Source organism: Protopterus annectens, chromosome 14.part0 (assembly GCF_019279795.1).
Source record: "Protopterus annectens isolate FY-2018-M chromosome 14.part0, PAN1.0, whole genome shotgun sequence".
NCBI lineage: Eukaryota > Metazoa > Chordata > Ceratodontiformes > Protopteridae > Protopterus > Protopterus annectens.
The window spans coordinates 147535021-147559728 of NC_056748.1; the positions used below are offsets into that span (position 1 = coordinate 147535021).

A 24708-nucleotide genomic window follows, 5' to 3' on the forward strand; every position below is an offset into this window, starting at 1 on the left:
GCTCCAGTTTTATGCAACAGATCCAAATGGATTTAACACTAACTTAGCATATGAGACTGTTTTTTTAAAACCCTCATAGAAAACCTAGCAGAAGTATACACTTTTACCCCATCTCTCTACCCCCCTGGATAAAGCCCTGGACTCCTTCCAGAGGGAGTAGCAGCTGCAACCTTTGGGGCCCTGGGGGGGGCCCTGGGAAATAGTTTCTGGATCAGCCCTTTAGGCGGAAAAGGAAAGATCCGGGGATGTGTAGTACCTATAGGTGTGTTTGGCAGGAGGAGGAGGAAGAGTGTCAGGTATTACTGGAGGCTCCGGAGCACATCATCAATAACATTCAAAAGAGGAGGAATAGTCACTGCGTATCAAAAGGCATGCAAGAAAGTCCTTAATCTCTTCCTGGAATCAAATGATTCCTGGCTGCCATTGAAGAATCCTCTGTGGTAGTGTGTGGTGAATGCTCCAAAGCTTCAGTGGGAGGGGGGAAGGGAGGCTCTGATTCCAGGCATAGGATAGGCCGAAAAACCCTCCTCCACTCCTGTATCAAAAAGCAGTAGAGCCATCAGAGGCCTCAGTGGAGGAGGGGATCAAGAGGGGAGGGCCTTGAAAGCCTTTTTGAGGAGGTTGACAGCCTCCTCTGTCGTGAGTTGCTGTGAGCCCCTAATTAAATAAGCTGGGTCCTCTAACTTAGGATCTGTGAACCAGCCAGTAGAGGGTCCCCTGAAACCCTGGGAGGCGAGCAAAAGCTTTTTAGCAGCTTTAGCCCTGGGTTTGGCGGCTTACTTCATGGACATGGATGCAGGAGGCCTGGCTGCGTGCTGGTGTAGGGCTGTCTAAAGAGGAATGGTGTAGAAGGGTTCAGGCCACCAGTTTGGATGGAGATTCAAATAACGACTCTCCCGGGGAGGTTCCGGCGGGAGTTGTCGGTTGGCCGGGCCGGTGGGCCGGAAAGGCACCAAGGACCGGTTTTTTGGCAGAGAGGACACTGTGATGAGCCTGGCGCAGTTTGGTTTCAGCCAAAACCCAGCGTGTCGGTCCTCGGTCCCTCCGTTTCTTTATTATGTGTGAAGTCAGTAATCGGCCCGGCATATTGTAAACAAAACTAGCAAAAATTAAAAAAATTCCTCTGCAAACTCGACATCTAACAGTCGTCGGAAAGAAGGCACAGCACAGGCTGAACAGGCTACGCTGAGTCTGGGCCTGGGCAGGAGTAGGTAGGGAGGCAGTAAAATCCTTATGAGGTGAGGGTTGTTTTACAAGTTTTTAATTATGACGCCTGACATCGAGTTGAAGAGTCCCCAACTTGGGAGTACTTAGCTTTGAAGTCGCTTGAATTACAGGAGCTGGCCGACCCGGCCGTACTGACTGACTGCTTTGCCTTCGAACACCACGGGCAAGAAAGGGGAGGAAGGGGGGAAAGCGTTTTTATGTTTTTTACCCAGGCGCCTGCGGGGAAAGGGTGACATCATCAGACGGCGGACCCAGACTTTGGAATCCGCCAACGGCTGCTGCCTGAGGCAGGACAACCCATATGTGATGACTGCAGATGCATCCTTGAAGGACATCCAGCTCGGACAATAGCGTACAGACTGAATTCAGTAGTCATGCTCTGACTAGTGGTAAAGAGTTTGTGAGAATTAAGTGTCTGTATGCCACTTATCCACATTATGCCTTGCATGTAGGACATACATTTGACATAAGATACTAAGAAGGCATATAAGACTTGGTATATACTGGCTGGATGGTTGTCTGTCCTCTACAGGATATCTCAAGACTAAAGCAAGTGTGATAAGAAAGGGCATCTAAGGGTACCAACAGTGTGCTCAGAGACCTGGGAAGGAGCTTCTGAAATGTACAAACAGTATTCCAGTGACTAGGGCCAAACTATCATCTTTTTTACAAATATTTAACTAGATGAGTCATCCACCACAATTAATCCTGCCTTCTGGACTGTGCAATGCAAAAAGGGGACATGACACTTTTGAGAAGTACTGAAGAACTACTGCCATTTCAGCTCTAGCTCTTAAGTAGAAGGACCCTTCCTCACATATGCTCAAAAGGCAGCTTGTCTGTCTCAGTCTCTGCCATTTACTTCAGATCATCTCCCCAAAGTTTGAACAAAAGGTAAATATCTCATTGCATGCACTACTTTGGAGGCAATGAACACTTTGTACTATACTCGCTATAACCAAGTAAGCTGCTCTCCCATCTCTGTACTGACCAGGATAAAAAACTCCATATGTTAAGCAAGCACCTGTAAGTATTTACACACCAACCTATGAAAACCAAAGCATGTCTTGGCATCAACAGATAAACACACAAAACCTCAGTCGTGTTAAGGCAAACTTAAATTACTAGAACAGAAAATCAGCACCTATTGTTATATGCATATGCTGTCTCACTCTGGTCAGATTAGCTTGGTGCTTATTTCTAGTCTGGGATTTACTACCTGCGATTATCCTATCCAGGCAACAATTATTTTTTGTCTATTTTTTTATAGTTTTAAGCCTATCCTCTTCCCCCATCAGCAGTGGCTATCTGAGCACACACATTCACAGTTTCGGCAATACCCCTTCTTGTAATCATGCCTGTTCTCATACAGGTCACATGAGGGTCAACAATCTAAGGTGGCCTGGCAGAATGAAGGACATGCCCTCACTTACCTGATATATAGCATGTACCTTTCTCTCCACTGCAAGGAGTTGGACTACTTACTTCCCCTAGGATGGGGCAAATGGCCTGTGGTTGCTTACATACACTCTCTCTTACCCAGTGATCTACTAGCTGGTCTTGGATCATTTGGGTCATAGTCAGGGCTTAATCTCGCTCCATCACGCTTCAGTGCAGGTCTAGACCTGCAAATTTGAGTTTCTAGTGAAAACTGTACAGTGGCAAACTATGCTTTTTGGTACCATCATCAAAACCGGTCAAATGGTTGGTCCTCTGATCACTGCCTAATGTCATTCATAATAAAACTGACCGATACAACTGCACAGGAATCACTCACAAAAATAAAACAGAGCAATAGGTCTTCTACTGATAATCTTCTCAACAATTCTTAAAATGGAAACTGGACATTAGTGCAATTAAGGTTACTATTTTCAACAGAATTATCTTGGAAGGCCTAGACCTAGTTCACTGACCTAGAGAAACTATCAAAGACCACCCCACTGACTCTAGGAAAGTTAAAAGCTACCAACACATTAACGTCCCAATCAAAGACCACCCCACTGACTCTAGGAAAGTTAAAAGCTACCAACACATTAACGTCCCAATCAAAGACCACGCCACTGACTCTAGACACATTAACGTCCCAATCAAAGACCACGCCACTGACTCTAGGAAAGTTAAAAGCTACTAACACATTAACGTCCGAAGCCCATTAGGTAAAGTACTGCAAAAATCATTCACAGACTGACGATTGTTTTGAGATACTGGACATTCTTTCAGAAACTCAACATGGTCTTCGGGCTGACCATGGAAACTGTATTACTATTTATGAAACTGGCTGATCATAGTAGAATGCTAGGCTTTTGACCTCAAAGGGCCTTTTAAAGCCTAACCATGCTTCCAAATAAAATCTGACAGGTATTGGATTCCCAGGGGTTTTGTGGGGGCATGTATACTTGGGTAAGGGTGGCCAAAGATTTATAAGCTTCCCCTCTCCAATAGAGACAGGTGCCAGACCAGGGGTATATTTACGGTTCTCCATCCACTGATAAAATTTTCACTTGAATAAATGCAAGGATGCATTCTGCTTCACATGGATGGAGAGCCTGTTTTAGAGAAAGGGCAACCCCTGGGACACAAATCTGATCCTCCAGCATGTCCCGTTTATTTTGCAGGCAAGGTTGAGGTTCCTGGATCGGGTATCCCTGATATGATTAGTTTTACAGATGTGCAACAGGGCCGGTTCAGAACATGCTTTGTAGGCCAGGCATAGATCACCTCACAGCAGCCTGTAGGAGACTGAATACAAGGACAAAGCTTTCCAGCAATCCGTACAGAACTTGTTTTCCACCCTATGAATTTTATTTGTAAAGAATCTCTGAAGTTGTTCCAGAACAACAACAGAACAATTATGTTTGTATCTAGATGCCACACACCTTTATTTATAAGTTGTTCAACAGAAAACAATTTCCTCACTACAGTAGACACATGGTGCTAAAATACCAAATTACTGTCTACACGAGTTTCCAAATTCCTGACTACAGAGTTTACTCTTAGAGGGGTATTGTCAATGTAGTAGTTTGCTGGGGTGGCCATCTTTCCAAAAGATATTAGGATGCACTTTTTGACATTGAGTTTTAGACCATGACTCAGTCACCAGTTATTAGTCAATGTTAGATCTTCTTGGAGGATATTTTTGTCTTGGGGGAATTCAATGACTGCATACAATTTGCAATAATCTACAAACTTGGTCAATCAGAGGCCCTTAACATTAGACTCGACCTCAGAGAAGTAGATGCCAAACAGAAGCAGCCCTAGCACTGAGCCTTGAGGCACCCCATTAGTAACCCATCTTTTTATGGAAGATTCCCCTTTTCTAATTCCTTGGGTCCTGTCTGTAAACCAACTGGCTACCCACTGGGTGATGTAGGTGTTTATACTTAGTTTAGTGAGCTTTTCTACAATGCCTGAGTGGGGGTATTGTGTCAAATGTTGATGTCCAGTCAAGGTAGGCAGTATGCACCATTTTGCCCTGATCCACTGCTTTGGTGGCCTACTAAAAAAAGTCTACCACGTTGTGCAGGCAAGACCTGTCGTTGATAAACCCAAACTAATTTAGGTCCATAGTTTGTAGGTTACCTACATTGTTATTCAGGATAGCCATGATTATGTTCTCCATAGTCTGGCATATCAAGCTAATGGGCTGATAATTTTCCAGATCTGTGGTTAACTCATACTTGTACAGCAGGATACAACAGAAGGTCCTCCATTCAACTGGCATGAAGTATGTTTGGAGGTTGTGGTTAAATAGAGATTCTCGTGGTCCTAACAGTTCATGTTAAATGCTGTTAGGGGCACATCCCAGGATATTACTGGGACCCATCGATGCAGTGTTCTTGGCCATGGACAACTTCTTGAGGATCTGCTGTGTAGCGACAGTTGATGGAGTTATGGATGTGGGTATTTCCTTAGGGGCATCTGGCGGGGGGGGGGGGGATAAAACTGGAGCAAATTTCTCATTCTTTGCCATATCATCTGCCTCCACACAGGTGGCACCACTTACAATTAATTTGGTACTCAGATCAAACCAAAAGGTGCAACCAACAAAGAGAAGAAATGCACCAATGCAAACTGAAGGAAAGGACTCTTAAATGATAAAATCACACAAAATCATTAAGCACTTTCATCCCTCACCCAGGAGACTTCATCAGAATAAGGAATCAGTCACATCTAAATGTTTAAATTACACAATATACAATTCTACTGGTAACCTGTTAAACCAATACCACACTGGAAATTATCACGTTTAAAATCAACCATGAAAAAAACATAATGTAAAACATTTCTCTTATTCATTTATAAAATTATCAAACATATGTTAACCTTGTAAGAAATAAAGGAAAACAAAATATTTTAAAACACTGCTTTTACAAGATGATTTAACCTCACAGCTTTCCAGCCTTTTCCTTTAAAGCTGGTAATATAGATACATAATCATTTATACCAGTCTGCCCCTCTCAAATCTATATTTACAGTATCTAAAATACTGAATATGAAACCCACAAACCCTCTGCAGACTACTGAATGTCTGTATAAAGCAGGTTTCCTTTTTGTTTTTAATTTCATAAATAGGTGTTCATAAATCCTATTTTTTAGTGCCCTTTCAGTTTTCCCAACATAAAATCCGCAACATGTATCATATTTCGTCGGGTAAACTACCCTATTTTTGAAACAATTCCCTTTCTTAAAAATAATTTTTGTTTCCATCTTGTTTGGCAAAATAATGTGATGAGCTTTAATAATAAACAGCCATTGGGTACATCTCCCACAAGGCTTTGTACTCCCCTCATTTCGTTATTTTTGTCCACTTTGCTCTCCATAAGCTTTTTAATATTCCTACCTACTTTGATAAAAAAAACTGTGTTTTTTCTCCCAATACAGTTTTTACTTCATTATTCACTCTAAATACATTCCAGTTTTTATTAGGGTATTCTTTACTTCTTCAGAAATAGGAATATGTTGTAAAATACAAGTATTGTCATAATTTATAGATTCAAAAGAACAGGCATTGTGGACCTTATCAAGGGGCCAGCTCCTAAAAGCAGTTTATACCTCTTTCCCCATTCTTTGAATACCTCATCTATTATGGTCTCAACCGTGCAATTGGGGTACCCCCCTTTCTAGAAACATGTCCCTTAGTTTGGTTAACACTTCTCTACCATCACCCACATAAGATGTCATACATGTAATCCTTATGGCCTGTCCTTTTATCAAACTTTTTTTCTGTGCTAAAGGGTGGTTATCTGAAAAATGAAGGTATGAGTTACAAAAAGTATTTTTGCAGTATACAACAGATTTAAAACCTGTAGATGTATGTGAAATGGCAGTATCTAAATAGTGTATACAACTGGCACTGTATTCATATGTAAATGTCAAGAATGAAGTAGTATTGTTTAAATATTGTACAAAGGATGGTATTATATCCATTTCACCCTAAAACAGAATAAATATGTCATTCAAAAATCTAATATATAATTGGATGTTGTTCCAAAATTCACTGTGAAAAACATGTTTCAATTCCCATCCTAAAAGTACTATGTTTGTGTATACATGCTGTCCCCAATGCAACGCCCCTCACCTGTTGAAAGTGCTGGCCCTCAAAAAATATAAAATTAATGCCATCAGTTCACAAACTAAGTTGATCTGTTCATGATTTAGTGTGGAACATAAGGAGAGGATTTCTTCAAATATATTTAACCCTTCCCGTTTAGGAATGGAAGAAAATAAATCCTTAACATCAATGGCTAAGAATATTAGGTCAGCAGCCCAAACCTCTTGTTTAAGTTGTCCTAAAAATTCCCAAGAGTCCTTGACTAAATGCATAGTTCTTTCTACTACATGTTTAGTCAGATTATCAACAAAGATAGTCAAGTTATGAGTTTTAGAACCACTGGCCACCACTATTGGCCTAAAAGGTGGTTCAATAATACTTTTATGTATTTTGGGAATACCAAACATAACCGTACAACTGGATAATTATTCATAAGAAGCTCACAATTATCTTGGTTAATACACTGGTCTAAGACATATTCTTCAAAATATGAATCAATTTGCTTGTAAGAAATATTGATTTGATTTTTGGAAACTTGAATATAACTTTCTTCATTAAACAAAATACTTAGCATGACATGTGAATACTCCTCGAATTAAAGATAACTATGCCCCCTCCTTTATCAAGTGTCATAATGCGTAACCTATTATCCGCCCTAAGCTGGCATATAGTATTTGTTCTTCTTTAGTCAAATTGGTATAGAATCTGCTATTTTGTGCCCATAACTTATAAATATCTTCTTTAACTGCCTTTTCAAAAACATTAACCAGGGGGTGTAAGGGTGGATTAAAAACCTTTTCCTTAATGCTCTTTGGTTGTGGGGGCCTTTCAAAACAGACCCATCATTATTCTGAGAAAATAATATTTTAAAATTAAGTCTTCTGGTATACATTTGAACACCAAGTAAACTATCAGCTAAATCAGGAATTTTCACATGGACGTATTTAAACGCCTTAGAGAATAGCGAAAAAAATTCTCTAGCAATCGTCCTATCAGTATATTTGTAAATCTTGAAACCTTGATAACTGTGCATAATCTGCTCATCCCCATCAATTAGTATTTGCTCCTGCCCCTTCCTCAATTTGGATACCCTTTCTGGACTTGTACTGCATAACTGTAGGTGTAATTCCTCTCTAAATTCCTGTTCGCTAACCTCTCTGAGCGTCGCAATGGTTGAAAATCCTGTTGTTCTAGACCTTCTTCTTCACCATTATTATCCATGTAATTGTTATAAGAAACATCAACATTTGTTCTATCATGTCCACCGTCAAAAACTGTTGATTCTATAACCCTCAAGGTTGGAACCTGGTTTATATAAATCCATAATTCATTGGTGTGTTTCTTCCTTTGTTGGTTAATTAATTTAGTAAGTCGCTGTATACTGCCTTTGAGCTAGCTGAAATACACCTTTTACAGCTCTAATCTCACTGTCAAGCCTGCTAACAAATTAGCTAGTTTTTCACCTGGAACACTGACAAAGTACAGTTGTGTACACTTACCATAAGTGTAGATGTTCAAGTGTATTCATTGTTGCAGTCATCACATTTGGGTTATCTGCCTGCAGGTAGCCCTCAGCTGGCCTGAATACCAGCGTCTTCGGATTTCTGCTTCTGATGCTGTCTCTTCTTCCATGATGTCAGGTCGTCAGGGGTATAAAACATGCAGCCGACGCCATTACATCAGTTTTTCTTGCCCCAGATGTCAGGTGCCCCCACAATAGGAAGCAATTACATGGTATGGTACACCCCCATCAAAAAGCAAATACACCAGAAAAAATAAATATACCAAACAAAAACAAAGGTAGAGCCAAGAGAAGTCAGGGGGCTGGAGGGACTGTAACCAGGACTGCAACAGTGAATACACTCGAACATCTACATTTATGGTAAGTGTACACAACTGTACTATGTTCTTCATGTTTCACTGTTGCAGTCATTACATTTGGGTAGATTCCCAAAGCGAAGGGAGGAGGAAGTCAAAGAGCATTACGGACAGCTATTAATCACTGCAAGACTGCAGTGGCAAATCCAGCTCTGGATTTAGAAAAGACAGGCATGTGGTAATTCTTAGTGAAGGTATGTACAGAGGTCCAGGTAGCAGCTTCTAGCATGTCCCTGGTAGGGACTCCTCTGAGAAAAGCCGCAGAGGTAGATGCAGCCCTGGTGGAATGTGATCTTATCCCCGTGGGGTAGGTTTTCCATGGTGCTTGTAGCAGAAATTAATGCAATGGACTATCCATTTGGAAATGGTTTGCTTTGAAATGGCCTTCCCCTCTAGCCCCTGCAGCAAAGCCAACTAGCAGCTGTTCAGATTTTCTGAGAGGCTTAGTCCCTGTCCAAATAAAATATAAGCTGTCTGTGCACGTTCAGAGAGTGCAGTATACGTTCCCCTTTGTTTTGTGGATTAGGGAAAAAACTAGGCAAATGAATGGACTGATTTATGGCCCCACTAGACACCACCTTGGGCATAAAGGAAGGATTAGACACTAGGGAAACCCTGTCCGCATGGAAGATAATGAAGGGTTCCACTGCCATGAGAGTCTGCAGTTCAGACACTCTTCTTGCTGAAGTGATGGCTAGAAGTAAGGCTGTTTTCCAAGAAAGGAATTTCAACTCTGTTGTAGCAGCTGGCTCAAAGGGGGGAAGAGTGAGCTTTTCCAATACAAAGTTAAGGTCCCAGGCTGGAGTGGGAGCTCCCCTGGGGGGGGGGGGTCCTTAAATTTTTGGCCCCTCTAAGGAATTGTTTTAGCAAGGAGTGAAAGAAGAGGGGGTGGCTCAGTATTATAACGTGCCGAAATAGCAGAGGCATGAATTTTAATTGACAAGAAGGATAGGCCCTTGTGGAGCATTTCTGTTAAGTACTGTAGAATATGAGGTAAGCTGAGCACCATTGTGCCCATCCCCTGAGCCTGGCTCCAGGAACAGTATCTTTTCCACTTTTCAGCATAGGATTTTCTAGTACTAGGCCTCCTTGCCTCCAGAATGACATCCAGTACCTGCTTACTGAGGGATGCTAGAGGAGAGGAATTAGCCAGGCTGCAAGGTTCAGGGTTTGAAGCTGAGGGTGCAGAATCTGGCCCGCCTGCTGGGACAGTAGGGAAGGGGTCTGAGGCAGGTGCCATGGTTGTAGCAGTGTCATTCTGCGCAAGAGAGGGTGCCAGTGCTGGTGTGGCCACAGTCTGGTGCAATCAGTATTGTCCTTGGCTTGTCCTGTTTGATCTTTAGTAGAACCTTCGAGAGGAGAGGCAGAGGGGGAAAAGCATAAACCGAGAGGCTTTCCCAGGTAACGGACAGGGCATCCACTTTCCAAGCTTAACTGTGGGAAGGTCTTGTGCAGAATTTGCTCAATTGGTAGTTCTGAGGGGGAGGCAAACGGGTCTACCTCTGGAGTCCCCCATTTGTTCCTCAAGTGTTTGAATATTTTGGGTTCTAGTTTCCATTCGTGCAGGCCCATGAGATTTCTGCTTAAGTCATCTGCCAGTGAATTTAGTTTACCTGGCAGGAATTGAGCTTGTAGGTGTACTTGGTAGCTCAAGGCTGTGTTCCACAGAGCCATGGTTAGTCTCTAGCCAGGGTACGAGTGGGTTCCCCCCTGCTTGTTTATGTACCACATAACTGTGGTGTTGTCTGTCTTTACCAATAGATATCCTGGAAGAATATGGTCTTTGAAGGCTGTCAGACCATTCTCTACAGCTAACATTTCTTTTTGATTGCTATGCAGGTGCATCTATCTCGGGTTCCATTTGCCCTGTCCTGCCATGTGAGCCCACCATGCATAGTCTAATGCGTCTGCAGTTAGGGTTTGGGTTGCAGGGGGTAGAGTGAAAGGGAGTCCCTTGTTGTGGTAGCAGGCCTCTGCCCACCAAAGAAACTCTGTCTTCAAACAAGGAATGATATAAATCATTGTTTCCAGGTCTTGAGAATGTTGACACCAATAGGCTTTTATATACCATAGGAGTTTCCTCATATGCAGACTTGCATATGGAATTAGTTCATAGGTTCACAGGTTTATACTAGGCTATCTGCCCTAAGGCATTTATAAGCCTAGCTAAATACCCCTTATACTTAAAAATTCTAAAAATTCTGTGCCCATTAGCCCTCTTGTTGCAGTGACACAGAGATGATTCAGAGGTAAACCACCGATCTCTCCATCCATATCCATCCATAGGTCTAGATTTCTCTTGAACAGAGTCTGCAGGTGCTCTGCCTCATGGAGGGAGATTTTATTTCCACAGATAGAGGAGTCTCTCTGAGATAAAATATATCCTCCATATCCTATTTATATCCGTAGGTTTAAATTAAAGGCTTGCTCTAGTGGTTTTTTGGGATTGGGATTTTTGAGTGTGGGCATGTCATTAATTCCGGGTTGGACATGGCCTTGTATGTCAGCACATGTCACCCTCCAGGCAGGCGGTATGCGACTGAATAGAGCTGGAGTTTCTTCAATCTACCTATATCTTTGGTGTATGCTGTATGAGCTCCTCCTCTCATGCTTTGCAGACTTTGCAGACTTTTAAGCTTATGTGGGCGGTAGGCCAGGGACCACAGTTGCCGTCGCGCACTCCTTGATCATTTAGCTCTGTAGCAACAGCCGGGGACACCATCCGTCCCATTGATGAGGCTTGATAGTTATCTTAGTTAGGGGTGGGGTTGTGGGGTAGATTCTGAACTGGGGTGGAGGTCTGCACTATTGTTGTCTTGTTTGTATGTTGGCAATGTCTTTTATGTATAATGGTGAGCATATCTGGGAGTTTCCACCCAGGTTCCTAACATGTTTTGATTCTGGAAAAATTCCTTCAAAAATGGCCTATGAATTGTCCTTGAATCCTTTGATTTTTTTTTTTACTTATTTTTTTTATGATTTTTTTTTTTAATAATTTTTTTCATTTTTTTTTAATCATTTTTTTTGACTCTATTCTCCTTGTTTCCTCTTATTGTAAAGTTTGTTAAATTGTAAAGTTTGTTAATGGCCATTCTCCACCAGACTCTTGGTTTGGCCTTCTATTTTGGATTGCCTATTTGAAGCATTTTGCAGTCCTGGAGGTGTTAGAGGTGGCAGTAGAAGGGGTGGTTTCGCTTGTTTGTAAGGGCACTGGGGGCTTGGGGTGTTTTCCTTTCACACAAGTCTGGAGTAGTGACCAAGTTAGTTTTAGAGAGTTCTTCACTATGGTCTTTTGTTTGTTTTGGGTTTGGGGTGGGGGGATGGGTTTATGTGGAGATTAGTTGATGATCAGATCTCACCAATGAGGGATATATTGTGTCCCGTTTTTGTTGATTGTTTTTGTCCCTGAGATCTATTTTCTTATCTCCTCTTTTTCCTCCAGTGACTACACTATCCATGGCATGCATTGCAATTTATGAAGGAAGGTTGGGCTAGAAAGGGCTAGAAAAGTAATGTTCCCCAGTCTATATTATTTGGTTTAGTTGAAGTCACCCAATATGATGGTGTTTGAGATTATATACTCCAGTGTCAGCTGCAGTGTGGAAGTGGTGGTCCTGAGTTTGAGAGGGTGGCCTGTAGCATGCTACAATTTGTAGTTGCCTTTGCCCTATTGTTAGTTGCACCTGGATGGTTTTCTGGGGCGTTGCCACCTGCCACCACCTGGTGTGTGTATATATATATGAATATGGATACACCCTTCTTTGTTGTGTGGTCCGGTTTTGGGGCCGAACGCATGATGGTAGAATGCAAGAGGCCATGAACCCCAAGGCTTGCAGTATTTTCCTTGCAGATAGCTGGGGTTTTGTGGCCAATAGTTTGAAGTAGGTTGTCAAATAAACTTGTTTCTCCGGCGTGAGGAATGCTATCTGGGAAGTTGTGTTCAAGCCTGCTCCCAGGAATACAATCTGTTGGCAGGGTACTAGGTGAGATTTATTTTCCTTGATGGTGTATCCCAGTGAAGTTAGAAGTTTCTTTACAAATGCCAGGTGTTGTAATAGCAAGTCCTGGCTTTCTGCCTGAATAAGACAATCACCCAAGTATGGGTAAATTTGAATATTTCTCTGCCTGCAAAATGCAATGGTTGGAGCTAGAGACTTTGTGAATACCCTGGGCGCAGTAGATAAGCCAAAGGGAAGTGCAAAGAACCGATACTGCATGGAGCCTACTCTGAAGCGTAGGTATTTCCTTACTGGGATGTGCAGGTAAGCTTCCTTTACGTCTAGGGTTGCCAGCCAGGCATCCTTGGCTAGCATAGGAAGAAGCTGTTAAAGAGTTAGCATTTTGAATTTTGGAACTACCAGAAAGGTATTGAGAATAGAGAGGTCCAGGATAGGACGCCAGGAGTCATCTTTTCTGGGTACCAAAAACAGTCTTGAATAAAAACCTTGTCCCCTTTGTTCTGCTGGGATAGGTTGAATAGCCCTGATACTGAGAAGAGAGAGAACCTGCTGTTGGGCCTCCACCCACTGATTTGTGGGTAGGTCTAGCCAACCATTTGGGGTTGGTAGTGTGTAGAAGTGGAATCTGTATCCTTGGGAAACTATGTTCAAAACCCATTTGTCCTGGGTAATGAGTTCCCAGTTTTTTGCATACAGCGCGAGCTTTCCTCCTAAGGGAGCAGGTAGTAGAGCAGGGCTTGGAAGGGTTAAAGTTAAGTCATTGTGCCATTTCTCCATAGGGGGGGGTGGCTTACTACTCCCTGCTTTGGAAGTTGGAGCCCCCCACTGCTTAGCTCTGTGCATAGCCTGAGACTGTAGCCTAGGTGGTCTGCTGTTCCTTGGTGTGGACTGAGAAGGCCTGGAAGGGACTGGAAAGGACCAGTTCTTTGAAGGCCAATGCCTACTGAATCTGGGAGGCTGTACCTGTAGGAAATCTTTAACAGTTTGCATAGATTTATCTTTTTCATCCATCCTTTTGAGGATGACTTCTGTTTTGTTGCCAAAAAGGCGGTCTTGGTTTAAGGGAGCATCCAGTAATTTAGCTTTAACATGATCTGGCAAGTTTTGTTCCTTAAGCCAAGCATGCCTTCTAAGTACAGACCCAATGACAGCAGCCCTTCAAGATGCTTCTAAAGTGTCAAAACCACATTGCAAAGTATGTTTAACAACTTGTTCTACAGAAAGTATTAAATCTTGCACTTCTTTGTGTTCAGCACGGTCAGGAATCAACATCATTTTTTGTTTAAGTAGTCCCATAATATGCTGCTGATACTTTAACATATGAAACTGGCAATTTAAAGCCCTAATGGTCAAAGTAGCAGAAGTGTATATCTTCTTATCCCATCTGTCTAAGGCTCTAGAATCACTATCAGAAGGGGTAGGATTTTTGGCATCAATAGCCTTAATGCCTTTTGGTCCTTGGGAAATGTTCTCTGGATCCACAGAAGGATTCTTGAATAGGAACTTGTGAGAGTCAGGTACTCTGTAGTACCTATCAAGTTTTCTGGGAGCTGGAGGTAAAGTGTCTGGGGTAAGGCTAGATTCCAAGAAAGCATCATCCACAATGTCCAGAACAGGAGGGATAGCTAGAGACCTGTGTTGAGGAAGGAGTAAGAATTCCCTAAATCTCTTTTTGGACTCAGAGTAATCCTGGCTTTCCCAGCGGAAATGCTCCCTAAGAGTATGCAAGGTTTCATCGAAAGAAAGATCTTCTGGAGGGGAAGCAGAGGGAATGGAATCCTCTGCATCAGAATCCTCGTAAGTAGATAAGGGCAAATCCTGGTAATCAGAAGGAGCAGAAATATCAGATTACTGATCAGAAGAAACAGAAAGAAACTCAGTTCTAGGTCTCTTAGAGAGGGAAGGCTGGCTTCCCCTAATTAAGGTAATAAGGTCTTCAGCCATTCTAAGCGTTTGTTTTTGAGGCATATGGGCCTGAGCCTGTGGTTTGGTCAGTTTTCTAGGTGTAGTGCGAGTTTTTGGCCTGAGGGTTTCGGAACTTCTGGATGGAAACGATGACGTCAGTTTAATATGAATGTTTGTGGGCCTGAATACACCCTCAGAATCCGGTGCCTGCACAGTGGCTCTGGACCCATACAATGTAGAGACATCCACAGGTTCCATAGTCGAAGAAGCATCTTGCGGCATACCGGACTCCGAATGGGTCTCAGTAGAGGCCTACAAATCTGAAGCAGTGGGTAACAGGGGCTGCGAAAGCACCTCACTGAGTACCGGCGGACTGGCGACTAGCATCCTCAATTTATGAATACACTTAGGTCACTGTAGAGCAATGGACATCTAATATTTGCATTGCACGGAAGCGTCGTCGGCAGTTTTGGACCTATGCAGTCTGTCTCTGTCTTTATCCTTACGTTTTTTCGAAAGATCCGTAGTCGGATGCCTTAACGAAGCCATTTCGGATTACTGAGATTGAGTTCGAAAGTAATTGAAAAGAATAGTTCGAGGGTTGAACAAGCCCAAAACCAACAGCGAGGGACGTCGTGGTCTGGGCCTAAACAGGGGATGCAGTATGAATGAAAATCTCTATGAGGTATTTGCTTTCCATAAGCAAGACAATTGTTAACTTTTACTGACATCGGTTGGAAGACTTCAGGTCTGAAACTCAAAAATGAAAATTTCAGGAGACGGCCGACTGGCATTTGAGAACTGCTTCGGCTTTGGGCACCACATGGCAAGAAAGACTGATGTAATGGCATCAGCTGCATGTTTTATACCCCTGACGACCTAACGTCATGGAAGAAGAGACAGCATCCGATGCAGAAATCCTAAAACTCTGCTATTTAGGCCGGCTGAGGGCTACCTGCAGGCAGATAACCCGAATGTGATGACTGCAACAGTGAAACAGGAAGAACATCCTCAATTTATGAATACACTTAGGTCACTGTAGAGCAATGGACATCTAATATTTGCATTGCTGTCCATTTCTCTGCCCCTTTACCAGAAGGGAAGGATGCTTTCCTTTTGTGGCTATGCACTGTACGTGGAATAGAATGTGGTTCAGGATGCCCAAATCTGCAGAAATCACTGGCAACCCCATGGTCCTGTTAGTGGATATGAAAAAAATTGTTCATCGAGGCCAGGAGAAAGCAGTACTACCTCAGACGTCTAGAACCCACGGAAAGAAGCTATCAACTACCCTGCACAGTTCAACACCAGTTTGGAGATCATGAATCAACAAGCAAATATGGAAAATAGTGCTGATGCAACAAATGCTCTCAGACATGAATAAGTGTGTGTGTGTGTGTGTGTGTGTGTGTGTGTGTGTGTGTGTGTGCACACAAGTAAAGCTATGCATATTACACACTGATGGAATCACATTCTTTTTTCGGCTTTTCGGTGTTAGGGGTCGCCACAGCGGATTACCTGTCTGCTCATGGTTGGCAGTAGAGTTTTACAGCGTCGAGTTGCCAGCCCAGCTCCCAACCTTCCACGGAAGGTGCACACACGTACTCACTCACGCCTAGGGCCAATTTGGAGTGTCCAATCCACCTACAGCATGAGGAAAGGAGGAAACCGGAGCACCTGGAGGAAACCCACGCGGCCACAGGGAGGACATGCACACTCCGCACAGAAGGCACCCCAGCCGAGGATCGAACCAGAGAACCTCTTGCTGTGAGGCGACAACGCTAACCGCTGCACCACCGTGGCCGCCCACTGATGGAATCACATTATAGCTCATAAATAACCCTCATGTAAGCAACTTTACATATCCATCTAGGTTAAAAAAAAAAAAAAAAAAAAAAAAAAAAAGAGGACAAGCATACTTTTTATACCCAGCACCAGGAAGATGTCAAAAGTTATACACGTCCTCAAAGCTGGTACATCTAGGAAAGTAAGCAATTTCAGACTCATTAGCCTAACTAGGCTGAGTGGAAAAGCTTTTGAAAGGGTACAACTCCCCCTACTTAAGGACTCATATGGGCATCTACCATCACAGCTTTGTTTTGTCTCCTCCCCACACTTCTTTATGGTGTTCCCATCCTTACTAAACTTCAGGCATCACAACAATGAAAACTTGAACAATTGTAAAACAAAGTTGCTAAATTTGCAGAAATACCACTTTCAGACTCCACCCCTGTATAGCATTAAAAGCCTAAATCGGTTAGAACTGCCACATCAACTACATATACACAGCTTCTTACAACCTATAAAATTATCCAGAATCCATCTGCTTATCCAGTACTAAATAACATTCTACACAACTATGCTCCTAGTCGGTCATTATGACCCAGTGACCAAAAACTCCTGCCTGTCCACAAACCTATCAAATCTGCTAGGCATTGGCTGCACTCGTACCATGTTACTAAGGCCTGGAACTCCTTACCTCTATCATTCAGGTCAATACCCTCCCTCCCATCTTTCAAAACCACTTTGAAAGACTTCCTAGTCAAATGCTGGCTGTGTTCTTGCTCAACACCAGGATAAACTAGATCCCTAAATGTGAACTAATACCTATTCATACCCTCACATCTCCTTACTCGCCCTTCTTCACTCACTTCCTTACTTATATCAGTATCTCTCCCCAGGTTTTCTCTCTAAATATACCATAAGCCTGCTTTTCTCTCACTTCGGGTTGCAAATACTGTTGGTATTATGCCAACTTACCTTTAATTTATTGGTAAGTGGGCTAAAATGTCTATGTTAAATGACCGTCACGTATCTTGTATCTACTCTTAACCAATGTTTTCATGTTAATTCTAATCTGGTATAATTATTTAAACTGTATTTATTTTTTGTATTATTAGTAATGACTGCATACTTATTCATTTTAAAATGTTTTTTAATACTTTGGTGCTTTTCTCCCTGGGCCTCAACTGAAAATGTACTCCTAACCCAGTCAGACTTTATTGGTAAACAAATGTCAATCAATAAATAAAGATGGTGGCATTGTTTGATATTTGTACAGGAACAAAAGAATTATTCCTTGCTTACTTTATTTTTACTTACTTGTAAATTTCCATTAGTGTTTATATTTATGTTTGTTAAATTAAATTTAACTTGTTAAAAATCCTATTAAGTATTTATATTAGTTGCTTAATGCTTATTTAGTTGTAGAATACATTTATTCTTTTGTCCTTTTGTCTTTTTTTCCATCCCCAGCAACTCTCTTCAGTTATGAGCTTACTAACAGTTGTATTTTAAACTTGAGCTTAATTAAGTCAATTCTGTATCATAAAATGATTGTGAAAAAAACAAGAAAAACTCATTCCAAGGTTATCTAGGTTGATTATGCTAGTGAATAATTACTGTATCTGTTCTTCGTCTTGTGGAAATGACAATAAAATTTGGTTTAGACAGGAAACAGTGGTTTGAGAATTTTTTTTATTGTATTTGTCTTGCTAGAGATGTAAATCCACTAACTTCTGGGTCTGTGTCCCACTGTCTTTTAGATATTCAAATTTAGAAAATTCTCAGACAAGATGTTATGAATTCTGTGGTTTAGTCTCAGCTCTCGAATCCTAGTTGCCAGTCTGCAATTCTTATCATTAAATTAAATTAATAGTCTCTCTTGTCGTACCTTATTCGTTGTTTAACAGCTGAAGGAAAAAGTGGTAGCATCTGTTTATATTCAATTATATAAACACCTAACTGTGTGGGCATACATGTCTATGCAGTAAAAGTGAGAAGATGACAGCTGTGCAGATTAACGCTCCAGGGGAAACAAGAAAACATCTCCTACCATATGGCTTTTCTTCTGTAATTTTCCCTGTGGCATCCAGTGTGTCAGTAGCCTTTCCCAGTTCTCCAAGAGCTGTGTATTTCTGCGAAGAAGGAAAACAATCACTAAATGTTTTATGAATTTAACCAGCTTCTGTAATACTTCAAAGTGCACTGGCAAGTCACATAACTGAAAAAAGACGTTGACAGAGAACACCTTAGTCCATGTAGGCTCATTAATTTCCCACATTACCATAACATACACCATCATACTGCAATACCTGAACTCAGTCCCTTAAAGGTACACAACAGTAAAAGCAACACAAAAGCACAGAAGCGGACCTGTTTCTAGCACAATTCTACACACATTATTACACTTTAGTTTTGTAATCTTTTTATTTGTACATTACTTCCATGTTGCTCTACAACATTAACACAACTACATGTTTTCCATATCACTAGCAAGAAAATATTTTTCTTTCCACCACTTTAGCAAATATCACTATAAAACACACTGATTGGGCTAAACTCAGTACTGCCCACTCAATACTGCCCTTTTCACAGACCACAGAAGGCTGTAGTTTAGAATGATCAATCAGGATCTACAGGAAGCAATCAAAGGAGCTCTCGGATGACTAAGAGACCTCTAGGTAGGTTACATATGTACCAAAATTCTGACCAGAGTCCGCGGTCAATGTATCACAACTAGCAGAGAGATGACATTCCTGCTGTGATGTTATGCAACTCTCGATCCCACAAATGTAACAGATGTGCACATACCATATCAGTTACCTCTGACAAAACCCTCTGCACTTACCAGCCCAGTTCTCCAACTCCCATGCTTAAGAGGTGTAGAACTTCACCCAGTTTCTGCAGGCAGATGCCGTAAAGTCACACATCTTGCTAGGATTATGTAGTTAGCCTCTATACTACCTAGTTCGACCCCCCACAAGGAATAAGCGGCATAACACCACTCGCTCTAAACCAGCATTTAGTACCCATCATGCCTTCAGACCTTTGAGTAACAGCAGTGACGTATCTTTAATCAGAAACACCATTCACTCATGTCAATTTATGTACATTAACTTGAGTTGCTGGAGATCCAAATTACCCTTACAACTACAACTTCACTGCTACCTACAGAACCCCAGCAATATCCCCCAATGATCATGAAAATTACCTTAATATCATTGAAGGGGTTAAATGTCAAACCAAGTAACATCTTGCTTGGGTGATTTCAATTGCCCAAACACTGACTAGCATGCTTATACCTTTAAAAAAAAAAAAAAAAGACACTTTCAGAGTTTCCTAGAGTTTGTTAATATCAATGCACTGGTGAAAATCATAAGGCTGACCACTAGAGGCTCTAATATCCAAGACCTGGCCCTTACCAAACTAACCCTACCTGTATCGTGCCTCTACACCGTTGGGTAAATCTGATCACAAATCAATTACTTTCTCTTTATGGTCTTCTCCAGGGCAAACCTATTTCATCTTGTAAAAAATATAACTCCCCCCCGGACCTAAATGTGAGGGCTGCCACATTCACCTCCAATTTCTACCAACATCTAACAGCTAAATTCTGTACCCTGTCCAGCCTAAATATAATGGTAAATTCAGAAATTAAACTGCCTGGTGGAACTCCTGTAGTAAAAGATTATATAACAAAAGACGGAACATAATGGAAAGTTGTAAGAAATCCCTGTCCCCCGATCTCAAGACCTCAATGAAACATGTCAGCAAGAAACTTCTGAGCATTAATGTAAAGCAGAACTTAGAGTCACTACAGATATGAAAGGAAACTACAAATCTTTATGTCAGGAAATCAAGGAATAATGTTCCACACTGCACAGAGTTCATCTATAATACTATCACACCTTCCGGTCTCAAGGATACACCCAACAATGTTACCGCACATACTCATAATGGTGACCCTGTTTCACTTCCCTTGTAATTACACTGGAACAAGTATTAGAATCTCTGTCCAAAGTTAACTAATATTTGAGGCCAGGCAATATATTAGGCTGCATTTCTAACTAGAGTCAGGTATGCACTATCCAAGCCTCTACTTAAACTTCTCAACCACAGCCTGGCCACAGCGTTTATATTTGATGCCTACAGAATAGCCACTGTGACTCCTCTACACAAACGTGGTCCCTGTACAAACCCAAGTAATTATTTGCCCTTACTTATTAGATGTGCAACACAGAAGGCTTTCCTTAGCACTCTGGAAACTTGGTGGTTAAGTTCAGATTGCTATCTACCCGTGTTCCCAGAGCCCGCATCCCTGGGTTTGAACTGGGGGGGGGGTGCTATCTAGATTGTAATTAGCAGGGAATTCCACTTTGCCAAAGGATATAATAATGCACTTTTTTTGCATTTAGTTTTAGACCGTGGCTTTGGCAGCTGTCATTTGTCTGTGTTAGCCATTCTTGCAATATGTTAACATCACAGGGGGACTCAGAGATTGCACCCAATTTGCAATCATCAGCAAACTTGGCACTTGCTACTTAAGCCTGGACTTCAAAGAAATAGATTACAAACACTAAAAGGCCCAGCACAGATCCTTGTGGAATGCCAGTGGTGACGGGTCTACTGGTACCAGCTTTGACAGTATGTGTTCTGTTGGCGAGCCAACTGGATACCCATCTAGTGATGTACCCATGCCCCAAAGCATACCTGATACCAGCTGGGAGAGTTTCTCAATGATACCAGGGTGTGGGATTGTGTCAAAAGCCTTGGCTAGGTCAAGATAGGCAGTATGCACTATCTTATCTTCATCCAGGGCTTTGGTGACTTTCTCTAAGAAGTCTACTAGGTTTAATAAACATGATCTACCCTTAACAAAGCCAAACTGGGTTGGGTCTAGAGTTTGCAGGTTGCCTACATATCTGTTGACAAGGCTCATAGGTGTGTACTAGGGCTAATGGCCCTGGAGCCTTTACAAGTCTAGCCCATAGAATTACCCTGGCATCGTGCAAGCCGACCTTAGTTCCCAGTGCCTCTATCGAGCAGAGTCACTGGAGTGATCCCAGGGGTGAATTTCCCATCCACTCATCAAGATTTCTCTTGAAGAGGGCCAGTGAGGTGCTCTGCTTGACATGTATGGAAAGTCTATTCCATAGCATGGGCAAGTCTCTGGGTTATGAACCTGTCCTTCCAGCACATTCTGTTGGTTGTGGCAAGGAGGTTGAGGTCTCTGGAGCGTGTGGTGCGGAGGAATTTGGATTTCCATAGATGTAGCATTTCTAACAGAGCTGGGTCAGACGTGGCTTTTTAAGTCAAGCAGATATCGCCTCTAAGTAGGCAATATGACACAGAGAATAACTGGAGTTTTTTGAGTCTGTCCATGTAGGACATGCGTTTAAGGACTAGGATCCTCTTTGTGAGGTACTTTTCCATCCTCTCCAGTAGCTGCAGGCATCTAGTGAGGTACATGCCAAATGGGGCATTGTACACTATGATTGGCCTAATGAGGGAAGAGTAGAGGGAGACAGTGACCTATTTCTTCCTGGATGCAAAACCCTTAGTAATGAGATGTGCCACATAGAAGGACTTTCTGACCATAGTGCCAATGTGGTGGTCAAAAGAGAAGTTGCTGTCAACCTGTGTTCCCAGATCTCTTATAATGCCTTCTGTGTTCAGTGGACAACCATCGATGTGGTAATTCATGGGAAATGGGTTTTTGCCAAAGGAGATGATGACACATTTTTTGGCATTGAGCTTAAGGCCATGGTTCTGACATCAGTCATTGGTCTCAGTGAGGCCTTTCTGTAGGATTTTTTGAGTATCCAACATCCTATTTTGTTGAATGATATTCATGAAGAAGGGGAAAACCTGGATCAGGATTTGAACACTAGGTCAGATATGAACCAAACTGACTTCACAACTACTTTTGTTACAACATTTAACCTCTACTATCGGTACATAAAAAATATACTGATAAAAAATTGGAATATTTTATTGGAGGATAAATCAATAGTGGAAAAAAGTACAGTTTTGTACCTACCATAAATGTAGATGTTCGATTGCTAATACAGCTGCAGTCATAATAGATGGGTTCTCCTGCCGTCAGGCGGGTCCTCGGTCAGCCGAATTCCAAAGTCTAGGTCCGGCGTCAGCTGTCGTCGCTTCTTCCCTGACGTCAGTGCGACAGGGGTATAAAAGAACCAGCCAACGCCATTTTCTTCAGTTTTTCTTGCCCCAGATGTCAGGTGCCCCCAGAAGGAAGGCAATACATAAAATTATGTAATCATGCAATGCAATATAATCAAAGACCAGTAGTTGCAAGCAAATACATCATAAAAGAAGACCCCTAGAGGGGAAGGAGGGAGGGAAACCTGGACTGCAGCTGTATTAGCACTCGAACATCTACATTTCTGGTAGGAACAAAACTGTACTATGTTCATCGTGCATACAGCTGCAGTCATAACAGATGGGTAGAATCCCAAAGCTAAGAAAGGGGTGGTAGGCCCTAGGTGGAGCTAGGAGGAGCCAAAATGCCCTGCAAGACTGCAGTGGCAAAGCCTGCTCTAGATTTGGAGTATAATGGTAGGTTGTAGTGCCTAGAGAAGGTATGCACAGAACTCCAAGTGGCTGCTTCTAAAATATCCTTGGTAGGAACTCCTCTGAGGAAGGCTGCAGGGGTGGCTGTGGCCCTGGTAGAATGGGTTCTAATGCCTGTAGGTACAGTTTTTCCATTAAAGGAATTGCAAGCGTATGCAGTGGGCTATCCATTTTGAGATTGTCTGTTTGGATATTGACTTTCCTTGAGCTCCTACCGCATAGGCCACAAAAAGCTGCTCTGATTTTCTGAAAGGTTTTGTTCTGTCCAAATAATAACGCAGTTGTCTGTGGATGTCCAAGGAATGCAGTAATCTCTCCCCCTTTGTTTTGAGGATTAGGATAAAAGGTAGGTAAATGTATGGCCTGATTTAAAGCTACCTTGGATACCACTTTAGGCATAAAGGACGGGTTGGTTCATAAGGAAACTCTGTCCTGATGGAAGATGATAAAAGGCTGGACAGCCATAAGAGCCTGTAGTTCTGAAACTCTACGAGCTGAAGTGATAGCCTGAAGAAAAGCTGTTTTCCAGGACAAATATTGTAAATCTGATGAGGCAGCTGGTTCAAAAGGAGGCAAAGTCAGTTTTTCCAGAATGAAATTAAGATCCCAAGCAGGTATTGGTTGTTTCCTTGGAGGTCTTAAATTCTTAGCCCCTCTGAGGAACTGTCTTAATAGAGGGTGAGAGAATAAAGGTGGATCAGTGTTGTATTCTGCAGAAATGGCTGAGGCATGGATTTTGATGGAGGAGAATGAAAGTCCACTGCTTAGCAGTTCAGCCAAATATTGTAGTATTTGAGATAAATTCAGTTTTCCAGGGCCCTGGCCCTTTTTCTCATTCCAAACACAAAAACGTTTCCATTTTGCAGAGTAAGCTTTTCTAGTTGATGGCCTTCTGGCCTCCAAAATGACATCCTGCGCCTCCTTGGAGAGCAGGGCCTGCTGCGACGCTAATAGGACTTTGGGCAGCAGAGGAAGAGGTGGGAAGGCATAAACTGTCATTAATGTCCAACTGAAAGAGAGAGCGTCCACTCTCCAGGCCTTTGGATGGAAGATCCTTGAGCAGAATTTTGCCAATTGATGATTTTTGTGTGAGGCAAAGAGATCTATGTCTGGCCTTCCCCATTCTTGGATTATTTCTGTAAAAACTTTTGGATGCAACTCCCATTCGTGTGGATCTGTCATATTCCTGCTTAGGTTGTCTGCCAGTGTGTTTTCCTTGCCTGGCAAGTACTGTGCTTGTAGTTCCATTTGTAAGTCCATGGCCATGTTCCAAAGTCACATGGCCAGTCTGCATAAGGGATAAGAATGTGTTCCTCCCTGCTTGTTTATGTACCACATAACTGTGGTGTTGTCTGTTCTTATCAATAGCTGACCTGGTTGTAGAAGGTCCTTGAAAGCTGTAATAGCATTTATCACTGCTAGCATTTCTTTTTGATTGATGTGAAGGTGCTTTTCTTTTTGGGTCCATTTGCCCTGAATGCACCGGTGTGTCATGTGCGCCCCCCAGGCGTAGTCTGAGGCGTCTGTTGTGATGACTTGATTTGCTTGAGGCTTGCTGAATGGAAGACCTGTGCTTCTTTGGCATGCTTGAGCCCACCACAGAAATTCCTTTTGCAGACATGGAATTAGTGGTATTATTGTTTCCAAACTGTGGCTGTGTTGAGACCATATGTTTTTTAGGTACCATTGTAGTTTTCTCATATGCAGCTTTGCACATGGGATTAGTAAGATGCAAGATGCCATGAATCCCAGAGCCTGCAGGATTTTCCTTGCAGTCAGCCTGGTGCAATTTGCCAGTGTTCTGAAATA

General features: G+C 42.3%; 1 protein-coding gene across 1 annotated transcript in view; it reads right to left on the reverse strand.

The window, feature by feature from the left end:
* Positions 1-24708, reverse strand: part of TRUB1 (TruB pseudouridine synthase family member 1) — a 394215-nt gene that overhangs the window by 149616 nt on the left and 219891 nt on the right. The window contains exon 4 of the mRNA XM_044055897.1: positions 18356-18437. Coding sequence (XP_043911832.1) covers positions 18356-18437 — 82 coding nt within the window. The remainder of the gene's footprint in view (positions 1-18355; positions 18438-24708) is intronic.